At 34.3% G+C, this 20538-nt stretch overlaps 1 protein-coding gene across 2 annotated transcripts in view; it reads left to right on the top strand.

The window, feature by feature from the left end:
* Positions 1–20538, top strand: part of KLHL1 (kelch like family member 1) — a 351208-nt gene that overhangs the window by 217837 nt on the left and 112833 nt on the right. For both annotated transcript variants that reach the window (XM_058547700.1, XM_058547699.1), the window contains one exon: positions 532–744. In XM_058547700.1, the coding sequence (XP_058403683.1) occupies positions 532–744 (213 nt within the window). The remainder of the gene's footprint in view (positions 1–531; positions 745–20538) is intronic.

Here is a 20538-nt window from a genome sequence, read left to right as displayed (position 1 = left end):
AGCCAGAGAAATTGTCATGAGAGGAGGGAGGTATAGAGATAATAAAAAGGTAGAACATATGGGATTTTGTGACTTCTATGGCCTACCTGTCTTGTTTTTTCCCTTCTGAATAAACAATGATGCATCTTACAGTGTTGTATCTCTGTGTAATTTTATTCCCACTTTCTGATTCATGTATATGTAGTCAAGCTTTAAAAGATTTGAAATGCTACTTTTCACCAAATCTTACATAGCAGTCCACTTGAAACTTGAACATTTAATCACTTAGTATATTCTGCCTGCATAACAAAGCTCAACATTATAATCCTCCAGTTACTACAAGATCTGTGCTGTCTGGGATACATTTACACTTCAATTACAATTACAATGCTTTCCTCTTAACAGTTTCTAGTTTCTGAAGGATTAAGTCTCAAGGATTATGTTATAATGAGAACAAAGGTTATTGACTACTTTTCTCATTTCTTTCTGAGATACTTTCCTAACTAAATAAAAGTGAAGTCGAATTTATGCCAACATGTTTTCTCCCTGCAGGAAAACATAATGGAAGTTATAAGAAATCAAGAGTTTTTACTGCTTCCAGCCGAGGAGCTCCATAAACTGCTGGCCAGTGATGATGTAAATGTTCCTGATGAAGAAACCATCTTCCATGCGTTAATGATGTGGGTCAAATATGACATGCAGAGGAGATGCAACGACTTGAGTATGCTTCTTGCCTTTATAAGACTGCCGCTGCTTCCACCACAGGTAATTACACGTGATGCTGTCTTCATAGCTCCAATGTACAGAAAAATCCTATGTTAAAAGTAACATCAGGGGCCGGCCCAGTGGCTTAGCGGTTAAGAGCGCGCACTCTGCTACTGGAGGCCCAGGTTCAGATCCCAGGCGCGCACCGACGCACCGCTTCTCCGGCCATGCTGAGGCAGTGTCCCACATGCAGCAGCTAGAAGGATGTGCAACTATGGCATACAACTATCTACTGGGGCTTTGGGGGGGAAAAAAAGGAGGAGGATTGGCAATAGATGTTAGCTCAGAGCTGGGTCTTCCTCAGCAAAAAGAGGAGGATTAGCACGGATGTTAGCTCAGGGCTGATCTTCCTCACAAAAAAATAAATAAATAAATAGGAAGTTTGAAAAAAATAAATAAATAAAAAATAAAAGTAATATCACAACCCATTTATTATTATTTGTTCACATTTTTATTTTTAGTTTTAATCAAATACTCTTTTTAAGGTAAATCTGACGGTGGAAAAATGATGGGTGATGGGTCGTGGATCTGAATCCCGTATCCCCCATTTACTGACTCATAGTCATATGACTATGAGAATGTCACTTAATTTCTCTGATATTGAATTTCTTCATCTATTGAATAAAATTGTATGATCACTCAAATGTTTTGTGAGGATCAAATTAGATAATACATGTAAAGTACCTAATCTCAATAGAGTATCTAGAAGATTTTTTTAATGTTGCAGTTATTAATTCCCTGCTTCCCTGTTTTGAGATCTATCTATCTATCCTAATATGCAATAATATGATCATTCTCTGACAAAAATACATATTCTGTGGCCAACCCTAAGGTATTTTTTTAAGGCTCAATGCAGGAGATTTCAAACTGCTATAGAAAGATAAGACATATTACTGAATGGTACAGATAATAGCATTTAGCAATTGGAATTATGAAATCTTTGATAGTTGGAGCTATAGAGAATCCAGACACCAAGTGAACCAACCACTTCATTTTATCGATGAGTTATGTAGGACACAGGTGAATTGACAAGAACACCAAATTCCCTCAGCTTTAAGAAGGAGGATAACTATTTTCCCTGATTTGGAGTTTTGTGTCTTTAAACTAAGTTGTAATGTTGCAAAGTTATGAATGCATGGCATTGTTAGCCCAGGGTCTCTGGCTTTTCAGGCTATATAAAAAGAAGCTTAAAAGTGGCTCTGACCTATGAAAAGATAGATAAAAATGTATGTGTGTGCATACATTTTGTATGGTGGATGTGGGAGACCTAAAACTTTCACCTGATCCTTCATTTGGAGCCAAACCACCATCAACACTTACACTAATCCATATATTACTAAAAATGTAAGATAGGAAACTAGGACATCAGGAAAGAATGATAGGCAAGTATGGCATGTTAATAACAAATGAAGAAATGAAAGTTATGGTCTTATATTAAGATTAAAAAGTTAAAAAAAAACACTAAAATTGGGAATCAAATGAAGCTTTATAAATAAAGTAATAATTGTGTTTCATTTGGCTGCTCAAATGAATAAAAGAGTAAAAGCAGAGAGAAAGAATTTATAAAGTCCTGCCCGAACAAATTATACAAGCTTATCTTAACACCAGGCTCTTACAAAAGGAAGGAAAACTTGCATTTAGGTAACTGGACAAAGAATAAATTGTGAAGCCAAGGAGTGGATTTTTCTGAATCTTCTGCACTAAGTTCTGATGCCAGATATCCTCAGAGCCTGGGGATCCTCTCTCAAGATAGAAATGGCCAATGATCATTGTTAACCAGTAATAGGTAGACAGCCATTAACCAAAGATAGATCTTGTGGCAAGTGGTCTCTTTGACTCTGCCCACTCATTACAACCGTTGAAAAGTGGGTAGCTTGAAGTTAAACTGGTGTGCAAAAATCATCATAAATAGGAGGACACATACCAAAAGAGGCCAGGTATGTGACCAGGGCTCCATCTTTTCATGATAGGCCTTTCCTTCATGCCCTCTTACCCTACTCTTCTCTCATCAAAAATAGGAGATGCTCTTACCCGTACATCTCATCTAAACTGTTACATCAGAACAGAGATATACATTATATTGGCTTATTTGTTCCTAAGGCTACACATTACACATAGGATTTTAATTCTTATTGATTTAGCTGCTTTATCTTGCTTAGTGAAACAATATTTATTAACATTAGTAAATAAAATATTATTTTGTTTTGGTGTGACTAAGTCAAATTAACTCTTATCACCGTGTCCAATAGACATAAACATAAGATGCATCTATTCTCCATTCCTCATCTCTGAAATTGGGGGCATTACAAATGTAATTTTACATATAATTTCAAGCAACAGATGTGCAGGAGGAAAGAGTAAAACACATTTTCTTCTGATAAAATGTCTCTGGGTATAGGAGGGGCTGTTACTTCCAGAACTAAGATTAATGAATTACATGTCATAAGCATTTTCCATAAAATATTTCTAATCTTAAAAACACAGCTGCAAGGTAGGAATTATTAATTATATGGTAAAGAGGGAAAAACAGGTTCAAAGATGTTAAGTGATTTTTAAAAAGTCATAGAGCTAACAGAAAATCCAGTTTTCCTGCAAATCTGGACTGGGCAGATATGAACATACCCAGAGTTATTTCCGCTGTGAGTGTATGTTGTTTTCTTGTTTGCTCTCTAAACTGGAGGATCATTAAACTGTCCTGAATACAGCAATTATGAAGCTTCTTATAAAAAGACTGAGAAAAAAAGAAGAGCAGGGAATAGGAACTAACGTGCATTTATTTCTTTCTTTAGTTACCAAACATAGCATATCTTATCTCATTTAATTTCTACAATATCCCTATGTAGTAAATATTGTTACCATCTGACCAATCAGCTAATAGAGAATCAGCAAAATAGTCATCTTTCTATTAAGTTGTAGAGCTCAGATGTTACTCTAGTTGTATCTCATACTAACATGATTCTTCTTCCACTGAGGGGAAATGAGTGCAATATTTAATATTTATTTTTGCAATTTATTTCATATTTACCTCAGTGACCAACCAGAGTTAAAAAAAGAGTTTAATAGAATCTAGGATTTTGCAGCCTTTTACACAAACTTTCAAAGCTGCTAATCATCTGAGAGTCCTCAAGAAAAGCCACTATAATGATCAGGAAACACTTCTTCCTTGATCCTGGAACCATTAAATATAGATTTTTGTCCTTAATTCTTACAATGCTTGATGTATAGGTCTTTTATAACTTTTAAGTGATTTGTGAGTACATACTGTGTGTGTAATTATATAACATGTTGCATATACTATATAATTATATAATGTTTAATTGTTATATAACAAAACACAATATTATATTTTAAAATACTAGCAATATTTAAAAGAGGATTTACATTTTTCTAAGGAGGTAAGGGTTTATTTTCAAAAGGAAATAGTACTTGGACTAATTTTTGAAGGAGATTTGAGAGAAGAATTTGGTTTGTGTTTTTGTAAGATAATTCCTATCCATGTAAAGGACAGATTTTGGGTGAGTGAGAGAACAATATTTGTAAGAGCAATTGTGAGCTACTTATAATACTGTTAAATGAGACCTAACAAAGTACTGACCAAGGCAAGAGTAGAGAAGGCAAAGATTTCGAGATGTTTAAGACAAAAAAAAAATTAATATAGAGAAAATATATGCTACCAGGATAAAGTTAAACTAAATAACTTGTAAGTACTTTTACAACTGTGAGTTTCTATGTTTCTATTTAGTAAATGCATGGAAAAATTTAAGAGTAAAAATAAAGACGACACTCTATCAACAAAGAAAATATGTTAAAAGATTAATTGGGGCCAAAGAATAAATTTAGACTACAGTAATAATCTTCTCTTAGAATCATGAGCCAATTGACCAACTGTTAACTTAGGCAGATTTTAGTTTAATCATTTCTCATGGAACTGCATTCTCATGTTTTTTCTTACTACGCCCATTATGCGTATCTGTATTTAGTTATTTCTTGAGTTCACCAGAGAAAATCTATTCTGATATTATTTATTATTTATAAATCAACATATGTTACTATGATGTATAAATTATGGTAATTTTGTGTAGAAATATAGAATGAAGATGTAAATTTTGGTTTTGGATTCTGGATTTAGTTGGGAATATGGTTTTTAGTTGAGAACAGTGGTAGGAAAAGAATAGAAGTAAAGACATAAAAAGAGTCAGAAGTAACAATGTGTATTTTATCCTTTATTGAAATATAATAGCTAATGCTGAAATAAATTCACTTGACTTTGCCATAGAAAGGACCAGAGGAAAGCCAAATGAAAGAAATACATAATTGAGTTACAGTCTAAGAAATGGTGAATGACTTCTATTGTCTTTTTAAATAAGTGAGTAATGGAATTTTGCATAATGGTTTCCATGTTTTCCTGAATCCCAGAGGTTTAAACATTTCAGCAGAATTGGAAAAAAAAAATGGAAATTTCATTTTAGAGAGTGAGTGTACACTCTAAAGTAGAGGAGTCTACTCAATATGATTTACTCATTTTTCTATATTTCCTCTTTCAAAGATGCAACAAAAGAACATGTTGCTATGCAATAAACAACATGCTTTAACATTTTGTGACTATCATTTCCACTGGTTTTAACTGGTTTCATAAGATTTATCTTTGTAATAGGTAAGTAAATATTTACTTATTATATGTATTTTTTAAAAGTACACAAGTATGAAATTTTTGTTGCGTTCTTTTCTAACTATTGGTTTAGAAAGTAGAAGCATGCTGCTCTAAAAATCAAGGGAATACAATTCTATATATAATCAAGCCAAGGGGCTTCAGGGAAATTCAGTTTTATCTCAGTGAGGGATTATTTGAAATACTGGAAATATACAGATAAATTTTGCTTCATGTCTTGGAACTGGTATTGTTTATCTCTTTTGCGACAACAAGGAGAAAAATTTCTCGTAGCTCTCTAACAAGTATACCTATCAACTCTTAAGTGAAGTATATAGCAGTGTGTGTGTGTGTGTGTGTGTGTGTGTGTGTGTTTATGCATATGAACATTTATTTTCTGTAGCAAAATGTGCAAGGAAAAAAAATTTGCAACGGATAACAAAATATTGCCTAGGTTTAGAGGAGTATGGTTTAATCGAATAATAAAAATAACAAAATAACAAGTAGACTTGAGAGTCTAACTTAAGGAAACATGTTACCTCTATTTTATAAGAATTAATTCTCTCTATGCAAAGCTGTAATAAATTTATTCCAAAAGATTCTTTATGGTAGTTATAGCAATATGAGAAGGGAGAGGACTTCAACCTTTTGCTCCACTGGAAATGTGACAGTTGATCAGATACCAGTGACATAAAGACTCTTGTCTATAAAAATTATAGCCACAACTAAAAAACCTAATGGAAAGCAAGCAAAGTGACAAAGAGCAAATCAATATAAAAAGAGCATTCATAAATCACAGTGTAAGATATACAGAGTAGATTACACTCAAGTAATTTATATGTTGTTTAATTTTACTTCTCCAAAGCAAACATAGGTAAACTACTCCCTGATAAATCCAACAGTTCTCCAAGTCTGTCAGCATAAACATTCACTGTTTAGTGTATGATATATCTTTTCTTTACGAAAGAAAAACTCAACTCTTATGAATGAGTAAGGCAAAAAGAATTAATCAAACATAATAACACAATCCATTACTAGTTTTTGCTACTTTTTCATTTTGTTTTTGTTCTGTTTTTTCCCTCTGATTTGCTTGCTGTCTGATTAATTAGTGATTATACCAGGGCATCATCAAAGAGATAGTCTTCTCCATAAAACTAGAATATAAGAGTTAAAAAATAATTGTGGAATAATGTTATTCTTCTCTAAAAGAAACTTTAAAAACAGTGTCTTTAAAATAAATGGATAGACAATATACTCTTCTACAATTTTACAAATTTATCTTAAACATTATTTAGATTCATGGTCATTTAACCCACTATGACATTCACAGTTGAAGTTACAACATTAATACAAAAGCTTTTGATTCCAACAAGTTTTAAGTCAAAGAGGTATTAGTATAAAAAAAGATATGCATATGCACAAACTCATACATTCACACATTACTCTCTTTGGTAAAGAGAATAGAGAAGTTGGAACCTAATCTAAAATGCTTTATATTTGCTACAATATATCAAGCGTCTACTTTAATCAAGGGCTGACCCCCCGGTTGGGGTTTATACCCCATCTTTCTTGACACTGAAATTTCTCTACTGCAATGGCCCCTTCCATATTTTATATTGTCAGTTTTATTCTATATTGGATCATTCCAATTAACTCACAAAGAGGTATTGTTTCAGACATATTAAGACAAAACAAACTCCTCATATTCCTTTCTACCAACTGCTCCAATTCTCTGTTCCCTTTCCCAGAAAAATATGTAGTTATTGTTTATAGTTATTAAATCTGCTTATTAATAATCATGATTCTTTCTTTGATCCACTATAATCAGTTATTCAAATTAATGAAGGTCACCCAAAACCTCCATGCTGTCATTTTTTTCCGCCATCTCACTTGTTTTCATCTTACTTGGCTTCTCAGCAGCATTTGACACAATCGATCTGGTCCCTCTTACTCAATTGTCATGACTAATTCTTCCTACTCTTTGATGTTGCAGCGCTCCAGGACACTATATTTTCTGCATAAAGAATAGCCTTTACTTCTATACTTTTAAATACTATATGGGTGTCAATTATAAATTCTGAATTTATATCTCTAGCCGAAAACTGTTCCTGAAAGACAGGTTTAAATACCTAATTAACTACTTGACATCTCTAGTTGGATATCCAACAGCTATTCAAACCTTCACATGTCCAAAATGGAAGATTTCAAAGTCCTAAGACTTTTTTTCTCCCATTCTTAGTAAATATCACTACCACCCATCCAGTCGCTCAGGCCTAAACCCTAGAATCATTTTTAATTCTCCACTTTACATTGCATTTAACATTCATTTCCCTATGAAGTGCTTTTGATTGTACTCCAAACTGTATCCTGCATCTGTTCTTCTTTTTTCTGACATCTCTACAGCCACATCCTAAAACAAGCCACCGCCATCTGTCTCCTGCGCTATTGAATTAGCCTTCTACCTATTATTCTAACTTATATACTTAACCAGTATAATACTTTCCATTTGGCAACCAAACAGAATTTTTGCAGTATGAAACAATTCATCTCGAACTTAAGATTTATGCACTTAGGACAAAATCCTAATTTCCCTGTCTACAAGGCCCTACAACTGTCCCACGACTACTCCTCTGACCTTATTTCCTACCAGCTCTCAGGGTCCTATAGGCACTCGCATACTCTTCCTGTTTGTTGAGCAGGTCAGGTTTAATTCTCCTGTAGTACATTTGTACCACTGATTCTGGGAACTAGAAAGAGTGGCGTGCCGACAGAAGATGGCGGTGGTGATAGAAACTGTTTTCTCAGGGGCAAGCAATGAAGGGGGAGACATAGTCTACAGCGAATTAAAGACAGTAACAAAACTGACTAAAAGTCAGTCTCCCTTTATTATTAGTACAGCTTGGCAATTCTAAACAATGTCAGTGATAACATAGTCCTGCTTCCTGGGTAGAACTGCCTCACCACATCACTTTTCTGATCTTCCACGGCCTAAAAGGTGTTCACCCTCATCATAGCATGACTGGCTCTTTCTTCTTATATATCTCACCGTAAATGTGTCCTGTTCTTAGCATTTTCACTTATTATTTTCTTGCTTAGTTGCAGTTTATTTGTTTTTATCTCTTTCCTTATGACTATATTTTTCAGAAAACCAGACTTGAAGGTCTTATTCACAAAGGTCCTGACATAGCCGGTACTGAATGAATATTTGCTGAATCAACAAATGAAAAGTTTATGCTAGGTCTTGGGAATTTTACCTTCAATTTATTTTAACTATCTGTTGATATATGATTTGTCTAGAAGGTGAGAGAAAGCTCTACAATGGTGTGCTACTATGAAGCTAACAGTGGGTCCTAGGAACACTGTCATAAAGAAGGATCAGAGCACACCGACTTAGACTTTACTAAAAATCCTTTATTGAATGGACAATGGGAAGAAAACTTGGAAAGAATATAATCTCTCATCTCTTTGTTCTATTAGATATAATCATAAAACATATATTTATCAAAATCACTCTAATACCTAAATCAGTGGTGCATTTAAAAAGAAGTTGGCTATAAAAAAATTTGTTTCATTTTCATTGCTAGTATAATAATCAGAAAACAAAGTCCATTCCAAGAAGAAAAGAAAACTGAACTTAAACTAGTTCATAAGCATTTTTGTACATATTAAATAATATACACAGCATTTACCAAGAGGCCACACAAGTCCAAGAATAATTACTTTTCTCAATTAAACATTAAATAGAATTTCATTTTTTATTCATGCCTATTTTATATAAGAATGATAAAATTAAAATAGGATATAATAATTTGTAAGAGGACTAAGAAAAATTGCGGAACATTTGTAACAAAGCAAAAGCCATTTAAATCATTACAACTTTTCTAGTGATTCTACTTTAGTATTTAGAGAAATTTGAAAGAACTCTTGAAGGCACTTTAATATTTTAGTAAGTGTAATTTATAGAGATGAAATCTGGAGATTAAAATAGGATCCTTAGACTTCAGAATACTCTTATTGTTTGGGCAAATCTCAAAGATAAAGCCTTAGTAGAGGAAATTTACATGGGTTAAATTATAGAATTATTCTTTTATTTTGATAAGTGACTTATTTGGGATATAGACAAAATATGTATGTTCTTCTTTCCTCTTGTCCACATTGCTATTTTTATAAAATATTTTTGCTTTCTTTGAGAAACAGTAAAGTGCCCTCTGGGACTGAAGCAGAATGATCCCAGGGTTGAATTGTTAGAATTCAGAGAAGGTGAGGACACAAATGATTAGATGTCTAGTAAACCACTGTAAGAACTTTGGCATTTTCTTGGAAATGGGAGCCACTGCAAGGTTTTGAGCAGAGCGGGGTCTGATCCAATGTACACAATTAAATGGACTCTCTAGTTGCTGTATTGAGAGTATACTAGAGGGAAACAAGAGTAGAAAATGGAAATCAATTAGTAGATGACAGTAATGTTAGAATTAGGAGACTTTTCTAGAGGTCAGATGAGGATAATGAGGTGGTAGCAATGAAGATGGTGAGAAGTGTTTTCATTCTAGATAAATCTTAAAGTAGAGCCGGTTAGATGGGGGAATAGGTGAAAGAGAGGAATCAGACATTCCAGGTTTTTTGGCTTGAGCCCCGATAAGGAAGGATGCTATCGAGCACTGACTTTAAGATTTCTATGAGGCCTCTAAGTGGAGATGTTGAGGAGGCATTGAATGCATCTTTCAGGAGTTGTGCCGGTATAGCCGGGAGATATATATAAGGAAGCTGTTGGCATATAGATATAATTTAAAGACATGATATAAGGCAGTATCACCAAAGAAGTGAGTCTAGATAAATAAGGGAAGAGGACTAAGAATGATGTTCTAGAGCACTGAAACATTACAAAGTTAGAGACAAAAAGAAGAAGAACCTAGTGACTGAAATGGAGAAACTAGTCAAATAGAATAAAAATCAACGGAGCTTGATGTCCTGGGATTTCAGGGAATAAACCATCAGAGAGGACTGAGTGATCAGACACTGCTGAGAGGTCAAATAGTATGATGCCCAATAGTTGATTTTTGAATTTAACAACATGAAGGTCATTGGTGTCTTTGACGAGATTAGTTTCCATGGAATAGAGCTAAGCAAACAGGGGAAAACTGGAATTTAAAAGAGTAAATACATAGAATCTTTAAAACTGCAAAACTGGACAGAAAAATTTGTATGTAGGTAGCCTAATTTATTAGCCTGGATCCATTGAAGAGAAACAAAAACACACTGAAATTTCAACAAGGAAAATTGAAATAAAGAATCATTGATTATAACAAGGATTGTCAGTAAGAAAGGATTGGAAAGTAAGAAGTTATGAGAACTGTAGAGCTGAGACAGAGCACCCAAGGAAGCAACCCATCATCACTACCAACACCCATAGCTGAGATCCAGACCTCCCTGAAGTGGGCACAACCATGGCTCTCTGGGTAGCAGAGAAGTCATTGTGGTGCAGCAATGGCAGAACTTGCTAGCAACTTGTCCTCTAGAACTTACTAGAAAGCTGTCCTCTAGAACTTACTAGAAATCTGCCCGCTAGGAGTCCCAAAAGAGACACCTTCCTACAAAATCACTTGAGACGCCTTCTGGGAGAAGCTTCTAGGTTCTTGCGGTCAGTATGCACTGCAGGAGGCAGTCACTGGAGGAACTGCATGCACTGCAGGAACCTGGTGAATGGACACACTCAAACGGAAGCAAAATCTTTTCTCCTGTAGTGTCTCTCCAGCGCCCTCTACTGACAAAGCTTACCCCTAGTGCCAGCTGGCAAAAAAAAAATTTAAAGGTCCCAGATCTATTTTCACGAAACAGTCGAAAAGGATGATTTTGCAGCTGAGAGTTAATAAATTGATAACCTCCAAACTGTGGAAGTGCAGTCAATCATGTTTGTATACTCAGAGGTATGATCCAGAAGAGGAAAATTTGATGATGTAAGAGAGAGAGGGAAGAATTATTGGAATATTTTCTTTGAATGTACTAGAGTAAGTGGGATTTTGTGCACAAGTGGATAGTTTGGCTTTAGAAAAGAAAACTGAAAAATTATCTATGTCAACAGGTGAAAAACAACAATATGTGTATACAGATGTTAGTAGGTGAGCAAGATGCAATGGTTTGAGTGTGTATTTATTTGCATCCTACTTTCAACTCTGACATTAATTCAGTGTTTGATCACGGAAAGTGTGTACAATTTCATTGGGCCTCAGTTTCCAGATCAGGGTAAGGAGAAGATGAAAATATTCTTTCTGCCATTATATGAATGAAAATAGGTTTTAATTTCCTAAGAATTGATGCCTGTTACAAATTAGGTAACATAGATAATTTTATAGAGATTTACGATACATAAGTGAAAAAAATAATTTTCATAATATCTCAAACCTCTCATGAACCTTTTATTCATTCAAAATGTACTAAAGGAACACAAAAAAAAGCTTGTAGAACTCTCTTTTTGCTCATTAAATAAATTGTCTTTAGGGAAATATAGATTCCTTCCATTGTAGTCATTTTTTCCTAATAGTCATCATTCACAACTTTTAAATGAAAAAAAAAAAAATGTTACAACTTAAAAACTAAACTGTTTAAAATTACTTTGTAAACTTCTATGATTTAAAACATTCCCAAGAGGAAAAGAAATCAACTAGAAGCTATGTGAAAGAACAAGAAGTGAATTGAATTTTCTCACACATGTATTGAAACAACTACTACTGCAATTTTAATTTCCAAGAGTATCAGACAAATAAAAGTTTATTATTTTAATGACTCTGAAAATGGAAAAAAATACCCCCTAGAGAAGAGTTATTTAACATTGATGACTATCCAGAGAATCAGGTGTATGCACTCTTTTCCATTCTAATTAAATGGAAAATACCTATAGGTCACCCAAAATAACAGTTTTTACTTTAAAAATATTCAAAAAGTAACAGTACACTGTTAATGTTAAAAAAATGATAAATACTTGTTTATTATTTTGCATAAATATTCAAAATTTATTGGAGCAATGCTTTTTTTCAAAATATAAAAGAAAAATTATCTTAGAATAATCTTATTGGCACAGAGTATCATGCAATTTCATATTTTAACTATTAAGAAAATGGTGCACAGGTTAACAATATTTCTCACATATACATAAAATTTTCCAATTCAATACTACTCATAATTTGGAAGAAATTTTACTTTTTTTTTTTTAACAGTTTTATTTATTTATTTATTTTTTTGTGAGGAAGATCAGCCCTGAGCTAACATCCATGCTAACCCTCCTTTTTTTACTGAGGAAGACCGGCTCTGAGCTAACATCTATTGCCAATCCTCCTCCTTTTTTTTCCCCCCAAAGCCCAAGTAGATAGTTGTATGTCACAGTTGCACATCCTTCTAGTTGCTGTATGTGGGAGCTGCCTCAGCATGGCCAGAGAAGCGGTGCATCGGTGTGCGCCGGGGATCAGAACTGGGCCGCCAGTAGTGGAGCGTGTGCACTTAACCGCTATGCCATGGGGCCGGCCCTCTTTTTTTGTGTGTGTGTGTGAGGAAGATCAGCCCTGAGCTAACATCTGTGCCAATCCTCCTCTTTTTGCTGAGGAAGACTGGCCCTGAGCTAACATCTATTGCCAATCCTCCTCCTTTTTTTCCCTTTTTCTCCCCAAAGCCCCACTAGATAGTTGTATGTCATAGTCGCACATCTTTCTAGTTGCTGTATGTGGGACTCCACCTCAGCATGGCCAGACAAGCGGTGCGTCAGTGTGTGGCGGGGATCCAAACCAGGGCCGCCAGTGGTGGAACACGCACACTTAACTGCCAAGCCCTGGGCCGGCCCCCAATTTTACTTTCAATGTGATCAATTTTAAGTTACTGAAAACAGTTCAGAGTTTGCTATTATCGGAAATTTTAGTCTTCTGTTATTTAACGTCATCAAGCAGAATTCATTGAGTATATTGCATTTTTTTCTTTTTTCTTTTTGATCCAAACAGTAATTTATGAAACATTAGTGTAATTTTTTTGACTTTTGTTAATTTGGAGTTATGTTTACTCCATATTTTCTGCCCACTGATAGTTTCATTATCAGGCCAATTAAGATCAAGTTAGAATTTATTGTTCCATAATTGCCAGGGAAAATGTGTGAATGATCACATGATGCCATACTAAAATATGTCCACTTTACTTTCACAGATTTTTATTGAAGAAAAGACCTTCAAAATCAGCCCCCTAATATGTTGCAGGTTAGAAATCGAGGCTCTGAAAATTAACGCAGACTATCTTATGTAATATTTTAATTTAATAGCTCACTGATACGTGTGAAATGGAATTTAGGAATCCTAACTCTCAAACAAGAATTTTCTCCGCTTCTGAGAACAAGGTTTCAAACAAAAAAATTATCTTTGACTCTTATGTCTTAGCGTTTAGCCCATGTTGAAGTACAAGCTGTCATTATGACGCCCAGAACAGAAACAACACAGGTACTGAGCAGCTCAAATTTTCAGATTTCCTCTCAAGTGGAAAGCTGGATAATGTAAACCACAAAGCCTAATTTTAGTGTAATTCAAAGAAAAATTTTTCTTGAACAATTAAGTAATATTTAATTAACTATAAATGTTTTCCCGGAAATTTATAATCCCGTAATTGTTATTTACTGTCTCTCAACACTTATTATAATCTTCTTTATAAATATATACCTGCATCTTCTATTTATCTAATAAATACCATCTTTAAATGTATTTCTATTGCATCATTAATGAAAACTAATATCACCATGTCTATATTTTTAAACTACCCGATTGTACTTTTTAAATACGTATCTGTGTATGTCTGTATCTATTAACATTTTCTATAGTCATGATGCCTATCTTAATAGGGCTGCATTCGGATCCCGGGCGCGCACCGACACACTGCTTGTCCGGCCATGCTGAGGCCGCGTCCCACATACAGCAACTAGAAGGATGTGCAACTATGACATACAACTATCTACTGGGGCTTCAGGGAAAAAAAGCAGGAGGAGGAGTGGCAATAGGTGTTAGCTCAGAGCCGGTCTTCCTCAGCAAAAAGAGGAGGATTAGCACGGATGTTAGCTCAGGGCTGATCTTCCTCACAAAAAAAAACAAAAAAAAAACAAAAACTCTGTCAGTTTTTTTATCGTTGTTACACATGCTCTTTATTTCTTTGACTATAAATGAATTATAGATCTATAATCTAAAAGTGTTATTGTGATGCTTTAGAATATTTCATGTATACTTCTAAGCACTCTTTTTCACTAAAGAAAACCTATTTTTCTTTGGCATGGAATGGTGAATAGTAAATAGATATTTAAAGAATCAACTTGATTATTAATTTTAAAGGAAAATATTTATTTTTTCTGAAGAACATTTGAAAAATAAATGTCAACTGAATGAAAAATAGCTTTAAAAGTAAATATTATATAAATCATATTCTATCAGGAAACTCTTATCTAGCATAGTTTAAAGGACACGGCTACATGTACGTTTCTCATTTTCCTGGTGTGACAAGGAGCTGCAATAACTAAAACAAATCAGGATTGTGGGTAGGGGAGAGTTAATTAGTGACAAGCAGAAAGTAAAAATAAAGGAGAATATAGATTAAAAGGTAATATTTTCGTTATTTATTTTAACACTGTCATGTATTATACTATAGAATTCGTGGCCAGTAAACCTATATTTATTTTATTTACTTATTTATTTATTTTGTGAGGAAGATCAGCCCTGAGCTAACATCCATGCTAATCCTCCTCTTTTTGCTGAGGAAGACCGGCTCTGAGCTAACATCTATTGCCAATCCTCTTCCTTTTTTACCCCCCAAAGCCCCTGTAGATAGTTGTATGTCATAGCTGCACATCCTTCTAGTTGCTGTATGTGGGAGCCCCTCAGCATGGCCGGAGAAGAGGTGCGGTGGTGGCACCTGGGATCCGAACCCGGGCCACAAATAGCGCGCACTTAACCGCTCAGCCACAGGGCCGGCCCCCAGTAAATCTATATTTAAATGTATACGTTATTGCCCCAAAATATTTAAAATATTATTTCACATAATTATTTTAAAAACTATCTTAAGGAGATCTTTAATTGTTTTTTATTTCCACCTGGCTTTTAATAAAATGATCTCCCTAAGGTCATACATTCCTATTGTGGTATTTCTGCAAAATTCAAATCCCTCACAATTCCATGGTTTACCTCTCTTTTTTCTCTTCAGGCAGCCTAGAGTTATATAGGGTTCAATACTTGGGCAGATTAAATACATATTAAACATATGTATAAGGATTAAATATGTGATCTTTAAAGCCAAAATATCCCGTATTTCCCACAGGATAAAGCAACAAATGTTGATGCAGAAATTATAAATTACTAAAACATGCTGTATTTTATATTATTAAGACTTCTTATTACCTCTACGTTTGTTCTCTGAAATATTTTCAGTGATTTGCTCTAGATTAGTATTTCCCAACACTTTTTCCCTGGACACATATTATTTGACAGTATTCACCACAAAAGTGTTTCATGTTAAAAAAAAAAGTTTATAAGCCCATAAACTTATTATGCCATATCCTCCTTTGAAATTTAATAATACAGATTGTCACAATAAATTCTCTCAAATCTCTTAATAATGAAACTCACAATATAACTCGTGGAATTCCTGGCTTTTCTGAAGAACACTTATTTCAAGTAATGGTTATTAAAGTCTCATGGGAAGAATGGTCTACAGAACACACAAGGGAAGTACTCTTCTGAGTGGTTCTATTTTTAAATGTTTTGGAATGCCTAATGGTAAAGGTCAATAAACAATGGATTTTCATTTAGAGTACATTATCCTAAATTAAGGGTGTTCCTGGTATGTTTGTATTTAAAGAAATTGGCTTTCTGCCATTTCTATGAGTCTATCTACCACAAAGTAGCCTGAGAAATTGGCTTTGCTGAACTGGAAAAGCAGAGTATTCAGTGAATTCAATAAGCTGACCTATAAAGACCTGGAAATAGAGTCATAAATAATAATGAGTGTGTTATTCTCGAGTCAGTCAGCTGTGGGGGTTTTCCAAATCATTAAACAACTTCTCAATTTGCTACAATTCAGCATAAGGGCTGTACTCTTTTCAAAAAGAGGCAAAGAATAAGAGATGGCAAATATATGGTAAGAATTTAGGGAGTGATGAATATTTAATCACAATGAACACCTGAAATCTGGTTTCAGTGAATAGTCACTCATAATATTCATCTATTATAAAAATAAGAGATGGACTTTTATCCTGATGATTAGATTTCACCTCTTGCTAATATACATTCGTGCTAATTTTCCTTAATCTCAGTATATGCTAAAATTATATAAAATTGGGCAGATAAATAGGTTGTGCCTGAAATACAAAGTAGAGATCTATTTAAATGGTAAATGTCCATTTCATCTCTTTGGTCAATTTTTTAGGAGAGTAAAGTGGCATTTTGTCCTGATCCTATGTCCAGAAACAAAGTCTATGTGTTTTCTCTGTAAATAATGTCCTTCTGAACAGCTGTCTTCTTCCTTTATGTGTCACCAAGCCTTTTTTTTGTAAGTGTACTTCTTTAAAATGTTCTAAATCTCCTTTTTCTGTGTATATTATTATTGTCTTTATATTAGACCTTATCATTTTTTGCAGTGAACTCCATGATAATTGCCTGACTCCAGTGACATCTTTCCCCACCTGTATCCATTTTGCACAATGCCTTCAGAGTGAATTTTTTAAAACATAAATTTAATTATAATGTTCAATGGCTTTGGAATGTACACCTCATATACATATGTACCATACCATATCCTTACCATTATATGCATTGATCTTTGTTACAAGCTTCTTTCTTATAGTTACCAATCTACTTGTAACGCAACATAGTCTTTTAAAAAAATGTTTTCTGGTTGAGCACACGACAAACCTTCCTCCCTCTACTTCCACATCCTGAACCTCATCCTTATACATGCACACACTTAAAATTAACTATCTGGTTCACCATTAAAAACTCAATTTGGGATTGGCTTTTCCAAGAGGCATTTCTTGACCACTTCTACGCATTTTCAGAGATGGATTCTCCTCCTCAGTGTTCCCATAGCACCCTGTTTACACTCCATTCCTAGCACTGGTGACATTTTATTTAGATAATTTAGAAGTATGTGTCTACTCAGCCTAATATGCAGTAAATTCCTTAAGATCTTATCTCCAACGTCTGGCACACATTTGGCTGCGAACAACTGTATCTTTCACTGTAAAAAATTTTTGAAAACTGTTGCTTATCAATGTCTTTTATAGTTAAATTTTAGGTAGATCACTCTAAACTTCAATAGTCTTTTGTCTTCTGGATACGGCATTTTCTCAAACCATCAGTAAGTATACTCAGTAAATAGTCTCAAAATATCAGAAATATATTTGAAAAATTGAACTTGAGTTTATATGTAGAGCTATAACAATATATTGGGAAAATTATAAAACATGAATGAAGTATTACATAATTCACAGTGATGGATGCTGAAAGCAATTAAAATTTTGTCTTTTGGAAATTACGTTATTTTGGTGTATTTTACAGGAATTTCCAAGTTTTTATTTTTCTTTTGCATGCATATATATGCATATACATGTATGTATACATTTACGTACAAACATATATAAACCAATGCATATACAAATTTTGTGTATTTATATTTACATACAAACAGAACATATATATTTAATATTTTTCCTTATTAGTCTAACATTTTTGTTCAGTATATTTTGACAGATGAGTATTTTAATAGTACAGAATATCAGGTCTATGATTCTTCATAGAAGAATAGAAGTGAAGCCATTTCTCTTTGCTGTACCAAGACAGTTTTCACACAGTGAACAAGGTCATGCTCTTCTTTGTGTGTGTAGAAGTCCCCAGAATAATAGAAAAATGTCATAAAAGTAGTGCTGTTTCAGGAAAAGAATGAGTTGGTTTTTTTTCCAGAATAACACTCACTCAAAATGATACTTGAGTGTATCACAACTCTGTCCTTTGACTGAGACAAATCTAAATATAAATAATGTTATTGTTCATTGCAAATAGTTTTCATTTATATAATAACACATATGATATGCAACTTGAGCTTTTCAGGATATCATCAACAACTAACAGCTAATTATTTATCATGTGGAAGACATAAGAATATTTTAAGAAAAGATTCTTAGCTTAAGAAATAAGAGAATACCAGCCTCAAGAAATCCTTAAAATATAAGAAAGAAAATATTATCACTGACTATTAAGTTAGAGGTGAGTGCAACATACTCAAATAAAGATGTCCTGAGAGAAATCAGCACAGAAAGGCAGTTCCCATCTTGCAAGAACTGAATGTGGGCATTTGTTTGCACTGTCAAAATAACAGCTGAAACAAAGAAAATCAGATGAATTCATTCATTCAGTACTTCCACAATAATAAAGACTATGTTACTTAGGGATCATGAAACGTGATAAATTTCATAGCTTCAAATATAAAAGCAGTCTTGCAAGTTGAGGTAGTTTTTTTTCCAAGATGAAAACTGCAAAATTTGCCAACTCCTAGGGCTTTTTTCACGTAACTTTGTTTTCAGAATTTATTCAACTCCAAATTCTCCCAATAGGGAAAAAATGAGAAGTAAATGAAATATGTTTTCAGTACTTAATATTTTGCTTGTATCTGTCTATCTTTTTTTCAGTACCTTCTTCTTCCTTCGTTCCCTGGCACCCAACATCCTTCGTATTTATAATTTTCTCCCCTTCTGTTTGCTTCCTAGGCTGAGCCTCTGGTTAACATTTTTCCTAAAGTTTCATTTTCTCTAGTTAAAATGTGATTACTAAGTGTGCCATTCTTTCAGTGTTCCCGAGGATTGGTTGGAATATATGAGAGAAAAAAAAAACTAATAAAAAGAATAATTAGAATATGAAAATATTGGCAGCACCACTGCATAAGACCAATTAGTAAGAAATAACACGAACCGGATAGCGGCTTTTAAGAAATTTAATGAAAATAGAATAAAAGCATTTTAGCAATTATATTGCAAAGCTGGAAATAATCTTTAAAGGTAGCTGACAACAGACATAGAGTAAAATGGGTGAAAATATGACAGTCAGTTGCTTAGATTGTTTTAAACCAAGTGTATCAATTGGCTTGGGCTGCCAGAACAAAATACTGCAGACTGTGTGGCTTAAATAATAGACATTTATTTTCTCACAGTTCTGGAGGCTATAATTCCAAGATCAGCATACCAGAAAATTTAATAACTGGTGAGAGCTCCCTTCCTGGCTTGCAGATAGTTGCATTCTTGCTCTGTTCCCACACGGCCTTTCCTCTGTGGGGAGAGAGAAAGAGAGAATGGGCACAAGAGCTCTGGTGTCTTCCTCTCCTCTTCTTATACGGACATCAGTCTTCTGGGATTAGGGCCCCATCCTTATGACTTCATTTAACCTTAATTATTTCCTTATTTTAAAGGCCTTATCTCCAAATGCAGTCATATTTGGCTTCAGCATACGAATTTGGGGAGGATGCAATTTAGTCCATAACACCAAGTATAAAAAACTCACTTCAGGGGGCAGCCCCATGGCATAGCGGTTAACTGCGCACCCTCTGCTGCTGGCGACCCGGGTTCGGATCCCAGGTGTGCACTAACTCATCGCTTGTCAGGCCATGCTGTGGCGGCATCCCACATAAATTGGAGGAAGATGGACACAGATGTTAGCCCATGGCCAGTCTTCCTCAGCAAAAAGAGGAGGATTGGCATGGATGTTAGCCCTGGGCTGATCTTCCTCACAAAAAAAAAAAAAAACAACTCACTTTGTACTGAGTTTGTATTTGCCTATCCTTACCTTAGTGAGTTGTGATAATCTGATGGTCATAAGGAACACTTAATGACAACAAAATTAACCTTAATACATGTCAATACAACAGTAAAATTGTAACTGTTAAAAACAAAAAACCAAACACCTCGTTTGTGAAAATCCGCATTTGAATGAAAGGGCCTTCAAGCTTTTTTAATATGTCTTAAGTATAGGCATTAAATTATACGCTCTACCACCTAACACTGCCAGACCGTTTTGGTAAAATGGAACCTTGGAATCCCAAGTTCAAGATTTTATACTTGGGTCTGCCTCTTTTCTAACATTTGGTTTCCTTTTCTA

This window comes from Diceros bicornis, chromosome 9 (assembly GCF_020826845.1).
Source record: "Diceros bicornis minor isolate mBicDic1 chromosome 9, mDicBic1.mat.cur, whole genome shotgun sequence".
Taxonomy (NCBI): domain Eukaryota; kingdom Metazoa; phylum Chordata; class Mammalia; order Perissodactyla; family Rhinocerotidae; genus Diceros; species Diceros bicornis.
This window is presented reverse-complemented; position numbering and strand designations above follow the sequence as displayed.